The sequence below is a fragment of the Papio anubis genome, chromosome 18 (assembly GCF_008728515.1).
Source record: "Papio anubis isolate 15944 chromosome 18, Panubis1.0, whole genome shotgun sequence".
Taxonomy (NCBI): Eukaryota; Metazoa; Chordata; class Mammalia; order Primates; family Cercopithecidae; genus Papio; species Papio anubis.
Window position 1 is genome coordinate 42,348,146 of NC_044993.1, and position 27,239 is coordinate 42,375,384.

Below are 27,239 nucleotides of genomic sequence, written 5' to 3' on the forward strand. Positions count from 1 at the left end.
TAAATGGATGGGTAATGCTTTTCCTAAAATGCATTACACTAACCCTATCTAGATTGGCAACTACCTTTTTGTTTTGAGACAGGGTCTCGCTCTATAACCCAGGTTGGAGAGCAGTTGCATGATCATAAGCTCACTGCAGCCTCTAACCCCTGGGCTTCAGTGATCCTCCCAACTTAGACTCCCAAGTAGCTGGGTCTACAAGCAATCACCACCACGCCAGGCTAATCTTTAAACGTTTTGTAGAGAAGGAGGGCTTGTTATGTTGCCCAAGCTGGTCTCAAACTCTTGGGTTGAAGCAATCTTCCCATCTTGGTCTCCCAAAGTGCTAGGATTATAGGCATGAGAGATCACACCCAGCCATGTTATCTACTTTTTGGGATAGTTTTTCAAAGGTCGAAAACATTCTGTTCTGTCACAGAGATTTAAAGAATTAAACTTTGTTTTTGTTTTTCTCAGACTAAATTTATCTTTTTTTTTTTTTTTTTTGAGACGGAGTCTCACTCTGTCATCCAGGCTGGAGTGCGGTGGCATAATCTTAGCTCACTGCAACCTCTGCTTCCTGGGTGCAGGTGATTCTCCTGCCTCAGCCTCCTGAGCAGCTGGGATTACAGGAGCACACCACCACACACGGCTGATTTTTGTATTTTTAGCAGAGACGGGGTTTCTTCATGTTGGTCAGGCTGGTCTCAAACTCCTGACCTTGTGATCCGCCCGCCTCCGCCTCTCAAAGTGTTGGGATTACAGGCGTGAGCCACTGTGCCCGGCCTCTAAATTGATCTTATCATAATCATTTCTTTCAGAAAACCAGGGTATTTATTATTTTTCCCAGTGTAAAGAATTAGTCCTAAGAGTTCAAAGTACACAATTTACATTTTAAAAAGTTCTCTTTAGCTAGTTATTGCCAAAAAGATAATAAAATGGGCAACTTAATGCATGCAAGAATCTTGACCAAAATAAGTGAGATTGAAGTTTTATATGAAGTTGAAATAGATGAAAAGTCCATTATCTTAGGGGGAGAGAAATCAAATTTTATGTTTTCTGCCATACTAGTACAAGTAAAATGGCATAAAATGTAAACTGACAAAAAGATTAATATGCATTCTAATATATGGTCTGACAAACAAAGAGGAGGCCCACATACACATATCTGAAAGTTGCTTACTCACATTGAAAAACAAAATTTGTAAGGCTGGTCCTGGAAAAACAAAATAAACAAAACACCAGGGCCCTGATATTAATAATACTAACCTGCGATTATCTCTTGTATCTCAATGAATTAGAAATGGATATAAAAAGTTTAGGACTATCTGGGAACCATGTTTAGGTAAATAAGCAAATTAATACTTATGTGAAATATTTGTGTATTAATCAAAAAACATCTTCAAGGTCTCAAATCTGGTAACGTTTAGTAAGGTTTAAAAAACACAGAAGATATTGGTGACAGTTTTAAAATTATTCAAGGGCCAGATATGATCTGCCAGATTCCTTTTATAGTCCTGGTATTGACATACAATTGGAATACACAGCTACTTAAGCACTGAAAGTACCCCAACATCCCAATGACAGAACAATATCATCCATATAATGTACACGATTTAACTAGGGCAAAGGGAATACTAATCGCAGATACCTAAGGACATGTTTTCCTCAGGTTTTGCTCACCAATTCTGTAATAATGGTCCAATTTATCCCAGAGAGTTTCATTATCAGGTCTTGGAAGATTAATGCTTTTAAGAGGTTCATAAACTGAGCCTAAAAGAAAAAATAAAAACCCATCAAATTCAGTCATTTTCACAAAGATAAACAAAGAAAAACTCTAAACAAACGAAGAAGCAGTGCTTAATCTAATTTTCATTATTTTATGTGAAGTACCATACTTTACTACTTGTAAATCTTTTTGCTGGGGGAACAAGAGGGAATAAAGTACCTTTGACAATAAATACAGAAGAACTTGAAATGTCACGGGATATTCCCACCCTTACCTCCAGCACTCAGTCCAACTAATTGATGTGTATATGATCCAAACAACTAAGTGTCACTAATACTCAGGTGGTAGCCATTTGTCAATAGATTCTAGTTATTAAGAAATATGTCTAATTAGGTGACCATAAATCCAAACTTCATTCCTTATGCTAATGTTTCATCACACATTTTTTTCTCAAATGATCATACCCCCAAACCCTCAAGGAAAGAAGATAATGTTCACATACTCCAAAGCCATCCACTCCACGAATATTCAGCTAGGTTCCATGCTGAAATTCCTAATCCTTTACTTTCTCCCAGGTAGATGATATTCTTGCCTTATTATCTGGACTATAAGCAGATCATTTCTACTTTTCAACCTTGGAAACTACTCAAAGGTATTAGCAGAGTCAGCTACTCAAAAGCTAGAAAATATACAATAATCATGATAATTTACCACGAAATGGATACAGAAAATTGTTCACTTGACTAGTGCACTTTCTCAACTGCTAACTGAAAGAAAGACATCTGAACCTTCAGCCATCAGACTAAGTACCGTCTCTCATTCTTGTTAAAAGCACTCAGAAATTATAAACATCTCAAGGTCACAAATAATCCACCTCTGGATTCAGGTAATGTATACCATGTAGCCTAAGAACACAGCACAAAAATGAACCTATAATTTACCTAGTGAGGGAAATCACATTGGCATAGATTAAGATTCTGTTTTTAAAGAAAATTAAAGCCTTTATGCTCATAAAATTGCTATGTCCAACACGCTAGTTTAAAGCCAAGGTTTTGGGAAGCCTTTATGTTTAGGCAGATAGTAACATTAAGAAGAAAGCAAAGAAAGAGCCTATATATTCAGGCAACAGTCTCATTATCTTCTGTTGAACAGATAGACTAAGTACTGTCTCTCATTCTTGTTAAAAGCACTCAGAAATTATAAACATCTCAAAGTCACAATTAATCCATCTCTGGATTCAGGTAATGTATACCATATAGTCTAAGAACATAGCACAAAAATGAACCTATAATTTACCTAGTGGCAGAAATCACATTGGCACAGATTAAGATTCTGTTTTTAAAGAAAATTAAAGCCTTTATGCTCATAAAATTGCTATGTCCAACATGCTAGTTTATAGCCAAGGTTTTGGGAAGCATTTATGTTTAGGCAGATAGTAACATTAAGAAAGTAAAGAAACGGCCTATACATTCAGGCAACAGTCTCATTATCTTCTGTTGAAAAGATAGGTAATTTGTAGATAAGGCTTGCTCTGAGTGAAAAGAAGATTTTCTTGTAAGAGTATTCACAATGGCACCAACAGGAATGGGTCCACAGTGAGGAACAGAAAGACCTATCAACAGATGGAGCATCAGTACTCCTTTCCTGCTTCAAAGGAAAGGACCCAGCCAGCCCCCAGCCATGCCCCTTGCCTTCCTGTATTCAACTAGCTCCCGGCAGGTATAAGTATATGGGTAGCCCAGCAATCAGAAAGGAACAATATGCCACTGCTAGAGCATAAGGTAATAAGCTCTAGGAGTCTATACACTCCCAGTGAAGCTCATTCACTATGAAAGAAAATAAATTAGGTACAAATAATCATAATTTATAAATTGTGCATATGTATATATAAAAACTAAAGGGGACACCTTTGCTGGGGTGGAAGAATTGTGGGTAACATTTCTGTTTTTAGTTAGATCTCTATTAGTAGAGGTAGTATTTTGCTTTACATACAAAAAATATATCACCAACAGTTGAGTATATAATTCCATTACAATTAAATGATACATGAGCATATGGATACAGAATATGCAAACTGAAATCAACCTGCATCACAATGGTAGGTAAATTGATTTTGAAAGATTGTTTTAATGATATTTAATCAAGATTTTAGATTTTAAAGTATTTATTTTTAAAAGTGGTACAATATTTAAGATCTAAGGGACTACAGTGATTCTGTCATCTAATTTTTCTTAAAAAAAAAAAAGAGTTTTATTAGAGGCAACAACAAATAAACAAAAGGAAAATCAGGCCTCTCAAGAAAATAAGAATCTATTCAGTAATAGGAAAAATAGAAGATGTTCAAAGTATAGCAGAAAGGGTAAAAGTAAAATCATCTAAATTACACATTCAAAGAACGCCTATGGTAAGAACAGCTTGGTTAGATAAATGTTATTATTTTAGTGATCATCATTGTATTGTTTCTAAAGCAACTACATAAAATTAAACAAGGATGTTCTACGCAATTTATGGTAAACAATACCACAAATCTAACTCAAAGGAAAAGTAATCAATGTTAACATTTTAAACAAAAATATGACATCTGGAAAGCATCAATGCCAGTAAAAATGTGAAGAGAGCAATTAATAGAGCATGAACTCCCAAAGCAAATTAAAGAGCTACAAAATAACAGAAAATTCTACTGAATAATTAGTTCCAATTGAAATGAAATGGTAAAATGTTAATTTTTCTTTTCCATGCTTTTCCCATTTGAATTATGTCTATATACAAGCATCATAAAGTAAAATAAAACTTATCAGTGATAGGAGAAAAATAGCTCAGAGCAGACTGAGCTAGGTGAGGTATGCAAAACTTACCAGGCTCAAGAAGACAAGAGTATGGGACTTAATCACACTTTCCCTCCTATGCACCCACACCCAAGGGCTATGTTTACAGGCATTTTTGTTCCTGACTAGCTGCCTTACCCATTATCTTCCAGTTCCTGGAATTTGTGATACAAAGAACAATATATAGCTAATCAATAGCTTTTGTTATTTTACAACAAGTTATTGGTAAACAACTTAGAAGTCACCTCTTCCTTCCTTTACAATTCACTTGTAACTGATGCTAATCAGAGGATATATTCAGGGCAGCTTCTAACTATGCTTCCACATAGATTCAGGCTTGAATAAACTCTATAATGAATCACATTTTCTGAATCTAGTTATTTAAGGTTAACATTTTGGCACCCTAGATGAGATCGGAAGTGGACCTCCAGAGAGCCCCACCACCACTTTACCAGCAATTGGCACTTTGGTACCAACGCTACCGGTAAGTCCTCCTTCACCCAACCTTGCCAAAGTCAGCAGGAATCTCTGGTAAGGCCCCTGTTGGGATGCGAATCCACCTGTCTTGATTGTGGATTAAGACTTTATTCAATTCATACATATTCTTAACTAGTTGAGGTTGGAAGTGAAGCTCTATAAAAGGTAAGAGTTTCATTTGTTATTCTCTAGAGATCTGCTGACCTCAGATCTGTGACTTTCATTTTCTCTGATGTTATTTTGAACTACTAGTTGGAGTTTTTCAACTTTTTCTATAGTTTAAACTTTGGTCTTTGAAAAGAGGGAGTGAATCTTTGTGGCTTAAGTGGAAAACTTGTAATTTTAAAAACTGACAAATCTAAAATCTTCTTGAGTGACCAAAATAATAAAAAGCTCTCTATGTGTCCCACTAGGTTTCTGGTCATTCGGGAAAGAAAACAAAATTTATGGACAACTATCTCTAAAACCTAGACTTTGTCCTTAAAGAGTGACCCACCATTAGAAACACCAGCTGGATTTATATTTAATGCTTATGGTGCCTCTTCATGCTACCATTTAAAAAACTAGTCACACAAAACTAAAGATGACCCCAAATTACAATGGTTGAAATAGTGTACTTTTAAAACACCTCAACTGGTTTATCTGCGTTCTCAATTTTAAAAAGCTAGCTCTAAAATAAAGTAACGAGGAGAGCTATTTTCAATGATACTTAGAAGTTTCTAAAAGAGATTCTGACAAAGTTATTTCTTTGCAAAAGGAAAATGTAAAATTGTATAAAGTGACTTTTAAAATGAAAAATGCTGCTGAAATTGTTCCTCCTCCTTTTTCTGTTTATTCTTTATTCTAACTGCTCCTCCCTTCCCTCCTCCTGCTCCTGGTGTACTGGCCTCATTTCAGGAATGAGACAGCAAGTATAAAGAGGTCCGCAGAGAACCTCCAACTGGCCTGCACACTGGGAGGAGTGTGCAATGGGTGGACCCTCAGGAAGTTCACACTGTTTGCCACAGGGAGGAGCCTGATCTCCCCTGTTCCAGGGTGGTACCTAGGATTCAATCTATGAGGCAGGAAGCCAGCTAGCAGGACTTTGGCTTTGCTGAGACTCTCTGTTTCCCTTTGTTTTCCTTTTTGCCGATAAATTCCATTTTTCTTGCCCTTTAAGGTGTCTGCAAGCCTAATATTTCATGGCTGTGTGACAAGGACCCCATTTTTAGGTGAACTAAGGAGAAAGTCCTACAACAGTTTAGCACCCAACATGGGGCTTAAGAAAGGGTGAGTGAGATGCAAACCAAATCTCTTCTTCTCTCATTTCTAAGCCTTTTCATCCTCAGACTTCTGAGGGTAGGGGAAACCATGCCCCCACCCCCATCAATCCCAGGTGTTGAGAAGGTCAGCCTCAGTCTCCATGGCATTTTCCTTTCTTTTTTGTGACGGAAGGGTGAGCAGGGGCTCCTGCCACCCTCCCCTCCCTGCCAGGGCTGGGACTCATGAAGCAAGGGTGCCCAACAGCAGGCAGCTCTCCCTGCCACGCATCCACGGAGCCTTCCACTCCCCCAGCCAGGAGGTCCCACTCCCTTGGACAGTAATGAAGTCTTTCTCACAGGTGGAGGAATCTATTTGCATAAAAATAAGAGGTTCCTCTTTAGGCATTTTAAACTGGTTTTTTCTTTCCTTTTCTCCACCAGATCAGGAGTTGACTTTTAAATGAGCTTTTTTTTTTTTTTTTCCTTTTAGAAGACATTTTAACTAGGCTAGGAGTGATAAGGATCACTGTTTATATTCTCAGTAGAGTTTTAATTATGAAAAAGCATTTGTGAGGCTGGTGTTAACCTGTAGCCAATCTAGCGTACTTTGTGCATCTTTCCATAGCAAACTTTGCAGCAGGCCTCCATCTTGTTTCACATCCTTGGGAGCAAGGCCTGCAACCACGTGGCAATGTTTCGTTCTAGCCTCGCCATCTTACAATGGTAGCCAGGAGTTCAATCCGGCCTTAGGGAATGAGTTCTTTCGAGTTTGATATCTGCATGACCTTTGCCATTTTTTGATTCCCTGCCCCTCCACAAACTGCCTTGGATTTTCCTTTCTCTGAGCCTTTAGTAAAGTTTGAAAGCCAGAAATATCAGTCATTTGGCCTGGCTAAAGTTAGGTATTAAGAAATTTTAAAAGGACCTTATTAAAGAGTGCTATGGCTAAAGTCAGTTTAATTAAAACCAGCTATTCAAGCTCTAACAGCCTGGGACTCCTTGGGAAAAACAGGGGGCGCCAGATATCCCATTTTGCAAAACACCTCTGTTTTCCTCATGAAACCACAGGAACTGGAAGTGGATAAATCCCTCTCAGAATTTAGGGTTCTGTTCTGTTTTACATTGTGTTATCTAGCATTTTTTACTTTGGGGAGGATCAGAAATTACTTCACATTATGAGAGAAATGTAAAGACTGGCAAATGAAAGGTCTTGCAACTACTGAATCTTCTTCTGTCTACCTGTCTGTGTAGCTATATATGCGTTGAGTGTGATGTCTATAAAAAGAGCTCTAAATAATTGGCCTAAAGGAAGAAAAGGGCTTGGATTAAATATTTTTTAAAGGGAAGATAAAAGCTATGGTACCTTTTAGTTCATGTGGCTTTAATCTTCGAGAAATAACAACAGCCTTAAAGATTATTAGTAAAATGCAGATGTCATCAAAATGTAAATAGGAGGACTAAATTATGCAGGTTAGATACTAGGCTCACTAAATGTTTTAAGGTTACAAACTGCCTTTTGGGTTTTAAGAACCATTTGACTTGCCTGCTCCAAAACTGGTAAGGCAACTGACATATAGAAATAGTTCTATATGTCTGTCAGGGGACATATAGAACTATATGTCTGTCCCCTTACAGACACATAGAATTAACCACATCCTTAATTATGCTGGAAGGACCTTGGCTGTATCTGGCACACAATTAAAACAACTTGCCAGGGTTTACATTAAAGTTCAAATTGGTAGGAGTTATCATTAAAACACATAATTGAAACTACTGGAAATAGATTTACATGCTAGGTGTATAAGAACAATAAATGTGTTTTCAATGAAAGATTATTATAAGATAGGAAAATGTAAATTATTGGCTAGGGTTAAAGGATTGTTTTGAATTAGATAAAATAAAGCTGAAGGTTCAAACAAGTGGTGGAAGAATCATGGAAATGATTCTTGCAGAAGAGGCTTTCTGTGTGAACATATTGACTAGGTTCTGGGGGTTATTATGTGGTTTCTCTGCGGGTTGAGCATTGGAATGAAAGCACAACAGGGTACTCTTGGGGCACTGATCTGACCTTTGGCAAAATTTGGAAAGGGTTATAAAAGGATTTTGCTTCATTAAAATTTCTGAGTCTTCATTTTGGCAAAATAAATAATTTATGGTAATCTGGAAATCAATTTCATAACATCAAGTGTTTTAATCCTCTAACATATTTAACAGGCTTCCCCAAATCAAACTTGAGCCTCAAAATTGCCTTTCCTGACACCTGGCTTTTGGGAGGCTTTAGAGCGCCCCTGGAACCTCCAGAAAAGAGGTAAACAGGATCATTTGACATGTTTAGTTACATGGGATTGCCAAAATGATGTTCAATCTTCTTAAGGTTATATTTTGGTGAATAATACTAATATTTGTTCCAAAACTATATGGAATTTCTAAAATTCTAATATCTAAATATATGTTAGCAATCATAAGTAAGGTTAAGTTAGTGTAAACCACAGAGATGACCAAACTTCTTTGACAATTACGTTTCCAACTGTAACTACCCTGGACATTTTGCTGTTCACAGACAATTGTTGTCTTCCTTTAATTCTTTTCAAAGGATGGTTTACAATAAGTGATAGAACTTTGACAGGTGCTCTCAAACACAGGTTTCTGATAACTTTGTAGATTGTAACATTGGAATAAAGAAAAAATGTACAGGACTCATGAAGAGCTGAAATGTTCATGAATTTCAAGAAATCAAGAACTAAATGGACTGAATTCAGAAAGCTGAAGCAATCATTTTTGACTTTTAGTTGAAATATTGCTGATCCTTGTTTTGTTTTTCAGTGTTAAGGAAACTTTTTAAAAATTATTTACAGTCTTTAATAATTGAGTAAGGTATATTCCTGTGAATAAAATTTGGACCTGTTTGTTTCTCTCTGCCTGATTCCTCGAGAACTTGGAAACTATCTGTGAGTATTCTTAACTTAAGGCAATATAGTTTTCTGCATCAGTGCAATAAGAATCCATTTTTCTTTTGCAGCAGGACGCAGTTGGAGAAACTGGTTGTTTTACCAAGATTTCACTGGAAGGGTATGCTTCCCTTTAAAGAGTCAAGCTCAACTTGCATAGCTAATAAAAGCCCCATGGTAAAAACTGGCCTCATATCATTGCCTACGCAGTTCTTGTACAGTGCTCCTGACCTGTGGTTGGTAAAGAATGTCACTTTCTAACAGGCCTACGAGCTCCAAGTTTATCTTGGGACCTTAAGAGGAGAGGGTCACCCAACTCACAGGTATTTGAGGATACAAACCCATGGCTGGGCTCAGCTTTAAAAGGTCTTATCTGAGATTCCTTGTGGAACAGAGCTCCATCAAAACCAATCTAAAAAGCCTATGTAGAAATAGCTATTCTTGCTGTACTTAATGCAAATAATCAAGACAAGTATAAGACTAAAGTCTATTTTGCAAACAACTCAGTCCTATCATGATTTTTTTTTAACAAAAATGAGTACTGCAGGAAGATAAATTATGTTTCAAAACATATCATACATTTGTCATTAAATTCTAAACTCATCGGAGTTCTCACGAGGTCAGGAGATCAAGACCATCCTGGCTAATATGGTGAAACCCCATCTCTACTAAAAATACAAAAAATTAGCCAGGTGTGGTGGCATGCGCCGGTAGTCTCGGCTACTTGGGAGGCTGACCAGGAAAATCGCTTGAACCTGGAAGGTGGAGGTTGCAGTGAGCCAAGATTATGCCACTGCACTCCAGCCTGGGTGACAGAGCAAGACTCCATCTCAAAAAAATACAAATACAAATAAAAAAACAGCCATACTACCCAAAGCAATTTACAAATTCAATGATATTCCTATCAAACTACCAATGACATTTTACACAGAATTAGAAAAAAAAAAATTTTAATTCATATGGAACCAAGGAGAGCCAAAGCAATGCTAAGAAAAGAACAAAGCTGGAGGCATCATACTACCTGACTTCAAAAACACCATAAGGCAGCTACAGTAATGAAAACAGCATGGTACTGGTATAAAAACAGACACACAGACCAATGAAACAGGCTAGAGAAACCAGAAATAAAGCTAAACACCTACAACCACCCGATCTTTGACAACATTGAAGAAAACAAGCATTGGGGAAAGGATTCCCTATTCAATAAATGGTACTGGGATAATTGGCTAGCCATATGCAAAAGATTGAAACTGGATCCCTTTCTTTTACCGTGTATAAAAATCAACTCATAGTGGATTAAAGACTTAAATGTAAAACCTAAAACCATAAAAACCCTAGAAGAAAAACTAGGAAATGTCATTCTGGACATAGGCCATGGCAAAGATTTATAACAAAGATTCCAAATGCAATTGCCACAAAAACAAAAATAAAAATTGACAATTGGAACCTAATTAAACTAAAGAGCTTCTGCCCAGCAAAAGAAACCATCAATAGAGCAAACAGACAATGTAGAGAATGGGAAAAAATATTTGCAAACTGTGCATCCAACAAAGGTCTAATATTCAGAATCTATAAGCAATTTAAACAAATAAATAAGCAAAAGCTACACGACCCTATTAAAAAATGGGCACAGGACATGAACAGACACTTCTTCAAAGAAGACATACATGCAGCCAACAAGCATATGAATAAATGCTCAACCTTACAAATTATTAGAGAAATGCAATTCAGAATCACAATGAGATACCATCTCACACCAGTGAGAGGGGCTATTATTAAAAAGTCAAAAAAGTGACAGATGCTGGCAAAGCTGCAGAAAAAAAGGGAACATTTATACACCGCTGGTGGGAATATAAATTATTTCAGTCACTGTGGAAAACAGTTTGGAGCTTTCTCAAAGAACTTAGAACTATTATTCGATCCAGCAATCCCATCACTGAGTCTACACTCAAAGGAATATAAATCATTCTACCATAAAGACACATGCATGTGTATGTTCACTGCAGCACTATTCACAATAGCAGGGTCATGGACTCAACCCAGGAGCCCATCAACATTGGATTCATTCAAAAGGTGGTACCTATATACCATGAAATACCATGCAGCCATAAAAAAAAAGGAATCATGTCCTTTGTAGCAACATGGATGGAGCTGGAGGCTGTTATTCTAAGCAAATTAATGCAAAGACAGAAAACTAAATACCACATATGCTCATTTATAAGTGGAAGTTAAATATTGAATACCTGTGGACACAAAGAATGGAACAATAGGCACGGAGGCCTCTTTGAGGGTGGAGGGGTAGGGTAGGGTGAAGATCGAAAAACTACCTATTGGGTACTATGGTCATTACCTGGATGATGAAATAATCTATACACCAAACCCCTGCTGCAACACACAATCTACCCACGTAACAAATCTGCAAATGTACTCCCTCAACCTGAAATAAAAGTTGGAAAGAAAAAAAAATGTGTATATGTGTGTATATATATATATATATATATAAACTCTAGTATCTAATAATATAACATTTGACCTATGTATGTTTTCTCATAGACATAATGTTTTAAGGCACGATTTCAAACCTATCACAGGCATATGATGATATGATGTTTACAAATACCTTAGATAACAGAGCTTTATGGATAGTCGCATTAATGTCTGCAAAAATCCTTATTGCCTGAAGCAATATATTGATTTAAAAAACATTTTATATAGCACTGCCTACTGGATACTGATACTGAAAGTTAAAAATATTACACAAACAACATACTTTCAGATTTCTTTGGGTTTTGGGTTCTAGCAGAAAAATACACCAAATCTGTGAAAACAGAATCTTACCCCAGGGAAGGAATCAGTGTTTACCATTTGTGTTTCATTAATGATTCTCTACTTTTGGGAACTGAGCAACTTGAAATTTACCAGTTCTAATTTCCAACTTCAGATTCTCCCCCTGCCTTAGCTAATTGTAATTAGATAATCTTCCAGTTATGGGACATGTAAAGAGTAGTAATTTTTCAGAATCAGGAATAAATCTCTGAAAGCTGAGGTGTACAATTTTTGAAGACTGCATTGCAGAAGTTAACAAACTAAGAAGAAAGTATGTACAAAGAAGCAGTGTATAATCCAAATCCCTGGGCTGAGATGTTCCCCAAAAAGATAATAAAGAACTAAGCATAATCTGAAGATCTGTTATCATAGAGGGTCAAAGAGTCCCATAGTTCCAGGAGGTTTGTATATTCCGGGTACTCATACATGCACACAGGAGGATGAGGAAGGCAGGAAAGTTGCAGACAGGGTAGGCATGGGAGAGCAGAGGAAAGAGGCTTGTATATGAACATACAGTCTATCAGCAAAACTACATCTGTGGCTTATTAAGTAAATTATTAATACATTAATATTTGAGCTGCTGAGACAGCAAGCATTCCCATAGAACAACAGTCTATATGTTTGTCCTACGACTCATGTATACAAGATACAATACATTTTCAAGCAGTTTTGAAATATAAAGTACATCATCTTCAGGCAATATTTTCTTCTTCTTAAAATTCCCGTTTACTCCTTCACTGATACAAACTAGCGAAAGGACAAGTCATTCCAATACATCCTCAACTTTGGATCTCTAATGCTGGCACATAGGAGGTTCTCAGTAAATATTTATGAACTGAACTGAGTGATCCACATTATCAGGGGAGGCCTTCTTTAATTCCCACAGCAGAGTTAATTGTTCTATCTTCTGCAACCTTAATCACAGTGCTTGTTTATCAAAAGTGATCACAATACATTTTATTTTTGGCATTTGATTAATGTGTTATTTTCTATACTACATTGGAAGACGATCAATAACAGGGACAATATCTAGTACATGGTAGGTGACAGTAAATGTTTAGTAGGAAGGAAGAAAAAGGAGAGAAGCTGAAAAAATATGTTTCAGGGAACTCTTTTTTTCTTTTTACTACTTTTTGTTTTTAATCTTGTGTCAACCCTGACTTTCAACAGAAAGTGGTGAGGCACCAGGCACAGTGGCTCATGCCTGTAATCCCAGCACTTTGGGAGGCCAAGGCAGGAGGATCATTTGAGCCCAGGAGTTCCAGATCAGCCTTGGCAACATGGTGAAACCCCATCTCTACAAAAAAATTTAAAAATCAGCCAGGTGTGCTGGTACACGCCTGTAGTCCCAGCTACTCAGGAAGCTGAGGTGGGAGGATTGCTTGAGGCTAGGAGGCAGAGGTTGCAGTGAGCGAAGATCATGCACCTGGACTCCAGCCTGGTGACGGAGTGAGACCTTATCTCTAGATAAATAAATATGAACCAACCAAAGAAAGCAGTGAGGGAGTTGCTCTGCTATGTATGAAACCCTGACCCAGAAGCAGTGTTTCAGGAAACTTTTGATGACCAGTTTACAAATTTATTCTCACAGGCTACCCTATCTCCTGCTACTGCCCCATACACATTCTCTGATTTAATAATGTAGTTCCACCTCCTGAGCAAGAGTTCCATGATTAGACAAGTTGGAAAATTTGTCTTCCTCACTTTAGAATGGATGCATCTTAACTTCCATAGTTAAAAAGATTTGAATATGTTATACATAGATTCAGCACTGTGAGCATCTTCAAGATAACTGATACCTCCTTGAGAACAAAAGAAACAAAACTTAAACCATGATTTATTCTCTGCACAGTTCCACCATACATAGAAATTTAAAACATTATGGAATAAACGTGCCCTCAAAAGAGTAATAAATAAACAAATTATGAAACCTTCATTCACTGAAGTATCTTAAAACAGTTTAAGGAATAAGGTAGTTCTATAAGTATTATGAAAGACTAAACAGTGTGGAAAAGTAATGTTACAGAAGAAAACATGTTTAGCATGATCCTAGGTGTTGCAAAGCTAAGCAACAATAACTATATATGTATAACGTTTGAAATGTATATGCATATATAGATAGCTAAGTACTTTTAAAAGCCTAGAAGGATACACACCACATTGTTAAAAATGATTACCACTAGGGAAAGGAGTGTGATTTTTATTCTTTGTAGTTCTGATTGTAAAAATACTATATGAAAATATTATATGCATTTACTACTTGTGCAATTTTTTAAATGGAAAAAGGAAATCTGAATGCCTAACTACTTATGCATTGCACAAGATAGTTTATATACGTTATTCCATCCCATCATCCTGACAAAGCTGTGAGACTGGTATCACACCTTTGTCATACCACATAGAGGCACATAGAAGTTATTCAATGGCAGTCTGATTTGAAAACAGGGCTCTGTGTAGAAAAACTGTACATGTGTACTTTTCCTTATACCATAAAAGCTCACCAAAAAAAAGATGCTTCACTGAGAAGCATTGAGCCTTTAATCCTTGCTTTCACTTTCTGCTTTAAACAGGAGATTGCTCCAAAATTATTTGTATATGTATACATACATATATATGTACTTTTACTTCACAACTCCTATTTATTATTATACTTCATTTGAACCCTTAAGATTTCGAGTCTACATTTCTCCACGATGGATAGCAAGGTGGGTAAGAAACATATTTCACATGTAAAATATGAAATGTCAAATATGAAATAACACAACTTCATAAAAAGGAAGTAAAATTTGCCTATTCAACTTATCCAAATAAGATGTGAAAAGGCCATTCCACCATTCCCATTTTATTTTTAATAAAAAGGTATTAAGTTCTTCCAGTGACCTTTAGAGAAGGAGCATGGCCTATAAAATCTATTTCAGGATATTAAACCTGGTTGATGTTTCATGTGTTGACCTTATGAATAGCAATCACTCAATTAGATATTTCATTTTCCTTTCTTATTTATAGTACCTTCCATAATATACTATGATTTTGTATGACTTCTGTGAGGTCAGAGCTGTATTCCAACAATTCTAATCTTTCTACAAAGTTTTTGGAACTCCATTTTAGGAAACAAATGCATTTAGAAGTGGTTATTTAATGTTATAAATGGCAATTGTTTTATTCACTGAAGTAACCCCAGTGCCAACAGTGCCTGGCACATAGTGAGTGCTTAATAAGTATTTACTGAACAAAATGAAATCACTATACTGATGTCTAAACCTTGCCAAAAGTTACTGTGACTCAGCCACAATGAATAAGGTGATGAATCAGTGCAGATGAAGTGAAGTAAGACTCACTCATCAATAACCTTAACTGTAACTATAAAGTAATTAATTGTTCTCTTATGTTGAGTGTGTTCTATTCTATTCTCTTATGTTCTGTTATTCTATTGCTTATAAAGGGAGATAGGAATGAAATAAAAAGAGATGATTAAAAAACGATTTGAGCAATTGCAGCACCACTAGAATAAACGTATGTAGCCTTACAAGTGGATCACTTTATAGAGAATACTACTAATCTGAACATATAATAAGATTTCTCAAGAGAAACTCAGCATCATTATTTCATACTTGTACTACAAGTAAAAATTTAAAATTCCAAACTTCTAAGGCTTAAATGACAGAGTCTTAGTTCACTATATTAATTGAATTATATGGAGGGGAAAAGAACTTCACTATATACTACTCTAAATCTTTACAGAAAGAAGCAGGTGCGGTGGCTCATGCCTGTAATACAGTACTTTGGGAGGCCGAGGTGGGTGGATCACTTGAGGTCAGGAGTTTGAGACCAGCCTGGCTAACGTGGTGAAACTCCATCTCTGTTAAAAATCCAAAGCTTAGCTGGGTGTGGTGGTGGGCGCCTGTAATCCCAGCTACTCAGGAGGCTGACGCATGAGAATCGCTTGAACCCAGGTGGTGGAGGTTGCAATGAGCCAAGATCATGCCACTGCACTCCAGGCAGGGTGATGGAGCAAGACTCTGTCCCAAAAATAAAAAAAAAGAAAAAAGAAAAAAAGAACTTACTTAATAGGCCAGGCTTGGTGGTTCACACCTGTAATCCCAGTAATTTGGGAGGCCAAAGTGGGTGAGTCATGTGAACCCAGGAGCTCAAGACCAGCCTGGACAACATGGCGAAACCCCATCATTCCCAAAAATACAAAATTTAGTCAGGCATGGTGGTGTGTGCCTGCAATCCCAGTTACATGGGAAGCTGAGGTGGGAGAATCGCTTGACCCCGGGAGGCAGAGGTTGCAGTGAGTGGAGATCACTGCCACTGCACTCTAGCCTGGGTGATAAAGTCAGACCCTGTCTCAAAAAAAAAAAAAAAAAATGTAATTGTATCATGTCTTGTTATTATAGTGATAAAGATGTGATATTAGGCATTTTATTGTGTCATACATTAGTTATTCCACACAAGCCCTACAGAAATAATACTTTCAAGTCATTCAGCATTTTGAAAAATAGACCCAAACTATTTCCATTTTTCTTTTTTTTTTGAGACAGAGTCTCGCGCTGTGTCACCCAGGCTGGAGTGCAGTGGCGCGATCTCGGCTCACTGCAAGCTCCGCCTCCCAGGTTCAGGCCATTCTCCTGCCTCAGCCTCCGAGTAGCTGGGACTACAGGCGCCCGCCACCACGCCCGGCTAGTTTTTTGTATTTTTAGTAGAGACGGGGTTTCACCATGTTAGCCAGGATGGTCTCGATCTCCTGACCTCGTGATCCGCCCGCCTCGGCCTCCCAAAGTGCTGGGATTACAGGCTTGAGCCACCGCGCCCGGCCAATTTCCATTTTTCATTTACACTTTGATGAAGCCTGTTCTATATTCTTGTCTTGGCAAAATTCAGCAGTACATTTAATATGAATGTTATTACTACAACTAGGAATTGTATAGAAATTATAATCTGTATAATTAAAATGAGTATGGGAAGTCTTGAATGTTAGCAGAAAAAAATCACAATAAACTATAAATTAGCAAAGTAAGCAGACTGTAAATAAAAACCAGAATAAAACTAGACATACTTCTCAAGGACAGTATAGAGTTTGCAGGTAATGAATGCTAGTTAATTTTCTTCCAATCGAAACACAGTGAAGTTTTGTTCATTGGCTAAGTGAAACAGGGAAGATATGGCATTAGCCTTTCCCACACTATACTTACGTACAACCCTTAGACTTCAGTGATTTGCTCCAATGCTGTCCTGAGAATCCATGTGAGTAAGTGCCTTGCAAAGACCTACCTACAGTATAATCATTAACTGACCAAACTTTCTCATATGGAATTCAAGCCACATTTTTCACAAGCCAACTTTCATTCTTTAGTGAATAAGGTTAAACCCAATGTTAAATCAAGTAAAAGACAGAAACTGCCTTCCCCTACCCCAGCCCTCAGAGTATCAACAAACCGCTGGAGGGAAGAACGTCTTCATAGCTAAAAACGTCACGGAAATGACATTTTGAAAAGAGGAAGAACTGGACTGTAATCACAGCTGTATCATTTTGTAACTTTCAAGACCTGGGTTCTCTCTGAGCTAGGTCTTCTCATCTGAAAAGTGGAGAAAATTATATAACCTCACAGGGATATGGTGAGGCTTAAGTGAAATATTTTAAGTAAAGCAACACACAGTGCATATTAAATATGAATTGTCATCTCTTTGCCTTAAATTTTGTCATCTACCTCAACACTTAGGACAGGACTGGGGCACAAAGTGGGAAAACAATGATTTCTGGATTAATTGGCTTTGTCAGGTTAATGTCAGAATCCTCTTGATCAATGCAAAAATGGATGACCCACATAATGATTTTTAAATCAGCAAATTAAATAATCAGTAATTTTTAAGAAACAGAAAAAGACAACTAAGTGAAATAATGTGAAGTTAAAGCAGCCTTGGGCTGCTACAGGTAGTTCAGTGATTATGAGCAGGAGCTGCAGAAAAACAAGATTACCACTTTTTCTAACCATGCCAGAGGGAAGAACATTAATTACATTAGATGAGGGATAAAAGCTCCAATAAAATATGACCCTGGGCTACACAGGAGTGATGCTAATAAGTCTTCAAGAAAAATTTTATAACCAAAATGAATGATTATTTCTGAAGCATGACTATTCAGAGCTAACCTTAATTCCACCAAAAGTCACTAACAACCGTCATGCCTAACTAAAGCCAGTTGTCAAACATCCCAGAAAAGCAAGCTGTCTCTGTGGGAGACAAAGCAAACGCAGGACCCTTGGGAGTGGAATCAAATATCTCATAGAGAAGTATAGAATGAGTATGAAGTTTCCACACCCACACTATAATGAAGACATCAAAATGTAAATTAATCTACTTTCTAATAAATACATTTAAAATTACAGAACTGGAAAGCTATAATAGGCATTCTTTAAGTTCTAATTCATCATTCAATATGCTATTCAGACCATCTAGTTTGGCTTAAAATTTTTTCATGTCTATTCTAAGTGTAGCTTAACTTTATAATATTTTTATGGACTATTAGTTTTTTATGTAATACAAAACTGAAAGAACGTGACTACGGGTGAACATTACATCTATTAAAATTTTGCAGTACTTAAATTTGCATTATAATTTAGTTATAAGAATTTCATTGTAGCAAAAAATTGAAATGAAAACTGAAGTTATGACAATGGATATTTAAGGTACTCAGCTTATACTACAGCAAATGAAACTAAACTATTTCTGTAACATGAAACTATAATGGAAATCAGCCTTGAACTTGTCAGTTTTTTGTAGTTAGTTTGAAGACTGCTTGCTGTTTCGTCTACTTTTCAAAGAAAATTATATTTCTTGAAGCACCTACCCCTATTTTTATGGTCATTCCATAATACTGTTGAATCTTACAAGGATACCTAGGAAAAAAAGAACTTTTAAAGCCAGTGTTTAATAGTATTGTTCTCTTTTAAATGATAAGCTGCATGAAATATGAAAGAGGCTGAAAGGAACCAAATCCCACCAGCACCAGCAAGAGCCTCCAAAAAGACCTTTAAGCAATTAGCACATCAGTTTCTCAAAGATACAAATGTGGAAAAATAAATTGGACTCAGTGGAAATCAGCTTAACTTCCAGTGCTAACCAGTTATACCTCTCATATCCATTCAATTGGTTAGGCAACTGTTTGAAAATGGAGGCAGTCATTACATCCTGAAGCAGAGCTCCCTACTGAAAGGACTACATGATCCTCAGGACACAGAAGGGATCACCAATTACCAATTATGTATGATAAACAGATGAGACAGGAGATACAGACATATATATATATACTCATTTCCAAGAGCAACAGTTGGAAATTTTAACGTTTATAGCAATGTACAGTGATGGCTTCAACATGGAAGCCCTGAAATGGGCTCAGACAAGTAAAAGGATCTGGGCCAGGTAAATCCAGGCCAGAAGTCAGAAGCCGGAGTACACCAGAAAATTGACAGAAGCAAAGTGCCATACCAGTGAAAGGAAGCTGCAAAAACAGCCATGGATCACACTCAGGAACTGTGGGTTTATGCCCGGTGGGAATCAGGGACGCAGATAATGACATATTTATTCAAAGATTAAGTTCAAGTTTGGAACAGCAGGATGCTTAATTCAGAGCCCAAGATCTGCAATCTGAATTAGAAGACAGAGAAGAGATAAGGATGGCACAAAGGACTGCTGCTCAACAAATATGGTGCTGTAGATAGACTTCTGCTCTTCAAAGTGCAGGCCATCCACAGGCAGCAAGGGCCTCACCTGGGAGTTTGTTAGAATAGCAGTTTCTCAGGCCCTATCCCAGACCTGCTGAATCGGATCTGCATTTAAGTAGATCCAGGGCTCTACAGTGATAGTACTACTATCATGTAAAAAAGAAAAAGAAAAAAAAATGAGAGAGAAGAGGGGAGAGAACAAGAGAGGGTAAGATGTTGAAGATGCCAGAGATCAAAATTAGACAGCAGCTTTGTTGTCTTAGGAAAATCTAGCTCTACAACCCCTAGAAAGTAAGACCATGAACCAACTAAAACAGCTTAAATATCAAAACTAACATCTTGTTCATCAAAGCTTGCTTTAAGATCTTTGCATCACTGTACTGACAAATCCAAAGCTATTATCTCATCAACTCAATTCTCACAATCACAACCAGTTCTCCATCTTGTAAGATCTACCTTGAAATCATCCAGCCTCAGCCCTAAAACCATATAAGTACTTTCCCCTAACTCCCCTGACAGTCAATGATTGAGTGCCATAATATTTTGAAACAGAAAAAAATATTAACAAGCTTCTAGTCTAAGTCCCTTATTTCATGGGAGAAATTCACAACTTGCTCAAGGATGCAGTGCTTTTTAAGCATAAAACCAACACCAAAAACAAGATCTCCAGACTCTATTCAGGGATCTGATATTTTTAAAATACATTCATTATTTTGGTCTGCTTGTTCTGGACAAGGACATTGCTTTATGCTACTATAATTCACCAGTGTACCCAGAACACCATGCTTAGTGGGTGCTGTCAATATGCAACATGCCAGAATGAATACAAACAGATAAATTTAATTTTAACCGAAGAGCTCTAAAAGGTTAAGAATAGTATCATTATAGTATGATTATCAGCATCCTAATAAGAACTAACAATATCAGAGCGTTTACCACACACAAAGTACTGTGTGAGAGCTTTTTATGTATGATTTCACTTAATCCTCACAATAACTCTCCTAATAATAATGGAACTATTATTACCATTCTAAAGTTTTTTTTTTTAATGGGGTTTAGTAACTTAACCAAGGTCACACTGGTAGCAAGTGGAAGACCTAGGATTTAAACACTGAAATATGCTTTGTTTCTTTTTCTCAGGTAAAGCAAAAAAAAAAAGTTCACAGTAATATACAACCTGCTTCCAAGGTAACATTTAAATCAGAAATACTGCTTTAATGACAATTTTCCCCAAAATATGAAGGGGTTTCTAAGCAATTCTGGTATTGGATCACTGCACTCTGTCCATGTCAGCCACGTAAATGAACCATTTCAGTTGTCACGTTACTTGACCCATCTATCCTTTACCTAGATTTCACTTCTTTCTATTTCCATTTCAATACCATATTAGTTGAAGACAACTGCAGTTCACAAGAATAAAAACTCTCATCGTGTAAATTAAATACATGATAATTGCTAGACTTGGCTCTAAAGAAGTCTAAGGTAAAAACATAGATTTTTTTCTCTAGTGCATTATTTAGCATTATGTTCAAGACTTTTCCAGAAATAGATGCTGTATCACTTCTTATTCTGAAACTTACTCTAGATGGCAAGATTTAGGAAGTTTTTCTCTATTTTATTTAAAAGTATATCATTTTCTTTTTCTTTACCATATTCCTGAAATTTAAATGGTTAAGTTCAAATTCCTCGGTATCTTTGGTAAAGTTTACACTATGACACACAAGGCCCATTAAATAGCACTGACTCACCCTATGCATGAAGGAATAAACATGCTACTGATGACTTACATTTGGATTACAATGTAGATGAATAATCTATGTGATTTCTTCCATTTTCTCTTCAGGGAAAGAAAAAATCAGTACACAGAGATGGCTCAAAGTTTGTATACAAGGGGCAAAAGCAATCAGAGCCACATACTTTGGCCTTGGAGATGCTGCCCACAGTTTAAGAGAAAAATCAAAAGTGCCCTCACCATGTCATAAAGCTATTATAAACCTAGGTCACTATTTTATTTATTACATTTATTTTATGAGCCTGAATTTTGAACCTTTCTGCAGTTGACCAGTAGAAGATTTTTTTTACTATGAAAATATGTTCTTATTCAAAACCTGCAGGAAAATAAATTGAATCTTATTCACCAAGTAAAAAGGTTAAATTATTAGACAACACATAGTGCTAGAAAGTTCATTCTGAACCAAAACTGTACTAATTCTTCTAACATGATTAATTAATTCACTCAACTTGTATTCTTATTCAACATTGAGTCCCTAGCACCAAGCCTTGCATCAGGGGCTATACAAAGTTGCAACAGATCTTGTTGGTGACCTGAAGGATTTCATAGCCTAGTAAAGAAGAAAGATATATAATTATCTAATAGCAATGTAGTGACATCAGAGCTAAAAGAAGCCTGTATAAAATGTCATGGGAACCAGCAGAGCAATTAATTGAAACCTGAAATGCAGAGAAGGGAGTTGTCAGAAAATATGTAAAAACAAGAGATCACTGGAGCAGAATAAAAGATTATGGAGTGCACCAAGCTTACAGAGGGAACTTCATGATAAAGGTACAGAAGCCAGAAAGAGAGTGACCCACTTTTGAACTGCCAGGTACATTAATAACATTGCAGCAGAGAATGTGAGGAAGACAGGAGGCTGGACAGGTATCCAGAAGTCTAATAGAGAGGATGCTGAACAGCAGATTCCAGGTGTGCATTTTATCGTTTAGATACTGAAGAGTCACTGGGGCATCATATGATCCAAACTCTAAAAGATATATCTGTTGGCAGAGCAAAGGACTGTAAGACAGGGAGTAAGCCCTAGGCATAAAAGTCTAGTTTGGGTAAAAACAATCATTCTAGGGCCTTCAATTAAGACAGTGACACCAGTAATGCACAAGGAAGGAAATATTCAAGAAATATTTAAATAGTAGAATTTAAAAACCTAAGAAGGACTTAAATTTGCTATAGGTCTTAGGTACAAGTATCAATATAATAAGAATGAAATAGAGCAGGAGAAAGAGTGCATTGATAAATTCTAACCCTTAAATAGTTTTTTTATTTCTTCAAATTATAATAATTAAAACCTTATATCCTGATAGATCTTTTTATCCTTGAGGTCATTGAGTAAATGATTATTATCAAAGCTACAAGCCTATTAAGAATTGTGATAAAGTGGGTATTAACAAATTAATTGGGCTTTATTGTGTATTTCCACGAAAAACAGATAACCAACCAAGAGGATCTCTGAATGGGTACAGAGAGAAATTCATATAAAAAGATTCCACAAAACAAAAATAATTTCCCTCAGAAATACGTAAGTTAAGAAAACACGCTTTTATTTTAAAAGCCTCTATATTAATGATATTTATCATGAAAACTACTTTATCAGTGGACTACATAAAATCTGCTTAACACTAATGAAAGTTAAGGCCTTACATTTTAAAATCAAGGCTCACTCATATAATCTCAGCACTTTGGGAGGCTGAGAAAAAAGGATTGCTTGAGGACAGGAGCTTGAGACCAGCTTGGGCAACACAGCAAGACCCTGTCTCCAAAAAAAGAAAAAAAAAATTAGCTGGGCGTAGTGGCACATGCCTGTAGTCCCAGTTACTCAGGAGGCTGAAGCAAGATGATCACTTGAGCCCAGAAGTTCAAGGCTGCAATGAGCTATGACCGCACGACTGCATTCCAGCCTGGAAGACAGAGGAAGATCCTGACTCTAAAAATAAAATCAACATGTTTATATAAGCCACAGTTAAAAGGGGCTCCATTTGAACAGGAAAACTGTCAAAGCAGGAAGAACATCAATAGAAATGATTAACACTCTCTATCAATGCTTACCCCAATACCAAATAAAGCTGTTTAATTAAGATTTTTTTAATAATTATTTTAAAAATAAGATGTATTTTTAAATGTTATTTGGAAGCATGGGAATTTGATAAGAAAAATGTCACCAAATGGGGCATGGTTCTATTTCCTACATTTAGCAAAATCTTATGATACACAGTATATTTTCTCTAGAGGTCCATCCAGGTTTCTCACTACGAATTTCCAGATGAAGTCCCCTAATCAAATCTATAGCATCAAGTTGGCCAAAGCCTAGGAGTGATGCCCACTTCGGAATCATTTAGCCGTAGAAGGTTCTGTTACTCAAAACTTATTAAACATGTTGTTTTTGCTTAAGGACAGAGGAAATAATAAGGCTGCCTCTATTAAGACATCGAGATCTGTGGTCAAGTTACCGAGATAGAAAAAGAAAGAAAAAGCATGCTAGAACTTGAGATGTCCCAACTTCCATCTTCAAAATGTATCAGTAAACACTTAAATCAAAATATTTAAAATCAAAGATCACAGTAAATTTAAAGGTTTAGTCTCTTGTCCTTAATTTTTGAAGAGTTAGACTTGCCTGACTCCCATTTAGTTATAAAGATGGAAATTCACGACAAAACATATTTAGGAGGCAGGGAAAAAAAGATGAGACTGAAATCATCCTAAATCAGAAGCCATTAAAAGTTTAGATGTGAATTATAAAAAGTAAGCAATAAGCTGTCCTGTAAGCAGAAAACCCCAAGAACGGAACAGCCAGGTCGCAGTGGCTCACACCTGTAATCCCAGCACTTTGGAAAGCCGAGGCAGGCGGATCACCTGAGGTCAGGAGTTCAAGACCAGCCTGGCCAATGTGGTGAAACCCTGCCTCTACTAAAAATACAAAATTGGCCGGGCGTAGTGGCGCATGCCTGTAATCCCAGCTACTTGGGAGGCTGAGGCAGGAGAATCGCTTGAACCTGGGAGGTGGAGGTTGCAGTGAGCTGAGATTGCGTCATTGCACTCTAGCCTGAGCAACAAGAGCAAAACTCCATCTCAAAAAAAAAGAAAGAAAGGAAATAGTCCACTGACTGAAGTCACAACAAGCAAATTCTTTTTGACATATTGTTGATTTATAACTAATCAATCATCAGATATTTACAAGCAAGCTGACAAAGTTAATGTAACCAAAGTGAATATACAAAGTAAATGTACCACATTTTTTTAATATATAGAAAATTCTTCACTGGTTCAACTATTGGAGGAAGACAGAAATATAATAAAGAATACAAGTTAAGCACCTGATGAGCATATTTTCAAAACATACCAGCAAGCTAAAGTATGTATGAAGAGGAACTATCCACAGCTCAATAGCCCAATCTCAGACTCTGTGTCTGTCCTTCCTAGTCTCCATCCACAGCTTTAGCAATAAGACTTGATCTATAATCCAAATAACAGCATAAGTGTTCATCTCTATGTCGGGTGCCTATTTCAGTCCTGAGCTACAAGACTTGAATCTTAAATGGCCAAAAAGGAAGGCCATGTAAACACTGTGAGGCTATTGATAACAAAGGGAGTAAAACAATAAACTTTTAAAGATTTTATATGACAAATGAAAAATCAATGATATATATTTTGAAAAAAGAGCATATATGACATATATCAGAATGTATAAAAATGACAAATTTCAATTATTACACAAGATACTCAAATGTTGACCAAAGGGTACAAAATTTCAGTTAGATAGGAGGCAAAAGCTTCAGTGACCTACTGCACAGAATGGTGGCTATAATCATAAAGCGTTATATATTTCAAAATTGCTAAAAGTAGATTTTAAATGTTTTCATTATGAAAAAATAGTAAGTATGTGAGGGGCCAGATTTGTTAATTAGTGTGATTTAATTATCCAACACTGTAAGCATATATCGAAACATTATATTGTACCCTGTAAATATCTACAATTACTACTTGCCAATTAAAAATAACATTTAAAAAATTCTCATTAAGGCTGTTGGAAATCACTTAATGTTTAGGTCACATCCATTCATCTACACAAACCCACATCCTCAAGAAAATTTGTGAAATATGAACTGAAAGAGAAGAAAGCTATAAAACCAAGAAGTTAAATATAAAGAATAAATTTTCATGGACTAATAATCATGTGATTGTTGGTAAAACTAATAAAGTCTATTAAAAAAAAGGTAACAAATGACAAAATAAAAAACAGCAACAACTTTTTCATCTTTTAAAAACTATTTCGAATCAAGGCAACCAAGGCCTAATGTGAAAAAAAATGAAAACAAGTATGAATGTATTCAAAATACATTATAGAGGCCAGGTGCAGTGGCTCATGCCTATAATCCCAGCACTTTGTGAGGCAGAGTCGGGAGGAGTGCTTGAGCCTGGGAGTTCCAGACCAGCCTGGGCAAAATAGTGAGGACTTGTCTCTACAGAAAAAAAAAAAAAAAAAATTAGCCAGGCATGGTGGTGCACACCTATAGGCCCAGCAGAAGGGAATGCTTGAGCACAGGAGACCAAGGCTGCAGTGAACTGTGATAGTGCCACTGTACTCCACTCCAGCTTGGGTGAGAGAGCAAGACCCTGTCTCAAAAAAAAAAAAAGAAAATCGTAGAAGCTACAATGAACCATCAGAAAGCATTTTCAAGACTAAATACGTAATATAAGCAGTTCCAATTTTCTATTACTTGCTTTCTTTTTATTTATTTTTGAGACAGGGTCTCATTCTGTCACCCAGGCTGGAATGCAGTGGTGCGATCTCAGCTCATTGCAGCCTCAACCTTTCAGGCTCAAGCTATCCCTCCCGCCACAACCTCCAACCAGCCATCCCAGGCACCACAACACCTGGCTAATTTTTGTATTTTTTGTAGAGATGGTTTCGTCATGTAGTCTCAAACTGGGCTCAAGCAGTCCACCTGCCTTGGTCTTTTTAAGTGCTAGGATTACAGGCATGAGCCACCACACTGGGCAGTTGTTTTCTAAACAGGGATTTGAAAATAGATGTGTCCCAAAATAATAAAAGATATGTCCTAACTGCATATATTTTCCACAAGTCTATTATCTTTTAAGAGGTAAATTAATGTCTAAATGCATCCTTCTGCCTGAATCAAGCAAAGAATCAAGGACCTTTTGTAGCTTTGCAGACTATTCCTCGGAATAGAATGGTCGATATGCCATTTTAAAATGTGAAAACAAAATAGCATAATGACATAAAACTAACTGTATCTAAGATTTTACTATATATACACACACATATATTTCATACATATACTTTTTTTTTTTTTTTTGGAGATGGAGTCTCGCTCTGTCACCCAGGCTGGAGTGCAGTGACGCAATCTCAGCTCACTGCAAGCTCCACCTCCTGGGTTCATGCCATTCTCCTGTCTCAGCCTCGCAAGTAGCTGGAACTACAGGCGCCTGCCAGCATGCCCAGCTAATTTTTTTGCATTTTTAGTGGAGACGGGGTTTCACTGTGTTAGCCAGGATGGTCTTGATCTCCTGACCTTGTCGCACATATACATTTTATATTTGTATATATGCACCTAAATTATGCATTAGAACCTACCTACCATTTATATCTCTGACTCAATAAACTCACTGTCTAAAGTTAGTTTATTCTCACTTAACAGGAAATGGGCCACAGGAATATTCCTCCAAAAGTGAGTTTATT

The 27,239-nt window shown here is 36.8% G+C and overlaps 1 protein-coding gene across 5 annotated transcripts in view; it reads right to left on the minus strand.

Moving 5' to 3' along the window:
- PHKB (phosphorylase kinase regulatory subunit beta) overlaps positions 1-27,239 on the minus strand; it is a 228,643-nt gene that overhangs the window by 191,221 nt on the left and 10,183 nt on the right. For 4 of the 5 annotated variants that reach the window (XM_021932350.2, XM_009196373.4, XM_021932349.2 and 1 more), the window contains one exon: positions 1,663-1,752. In XM_021932350.2, the coding sequence (XP_021788042.2) occupies positions 1,663-1,752 (90 nt within the window). The other variant, XM_031657926.1, reaches the window with a different exon arrangement.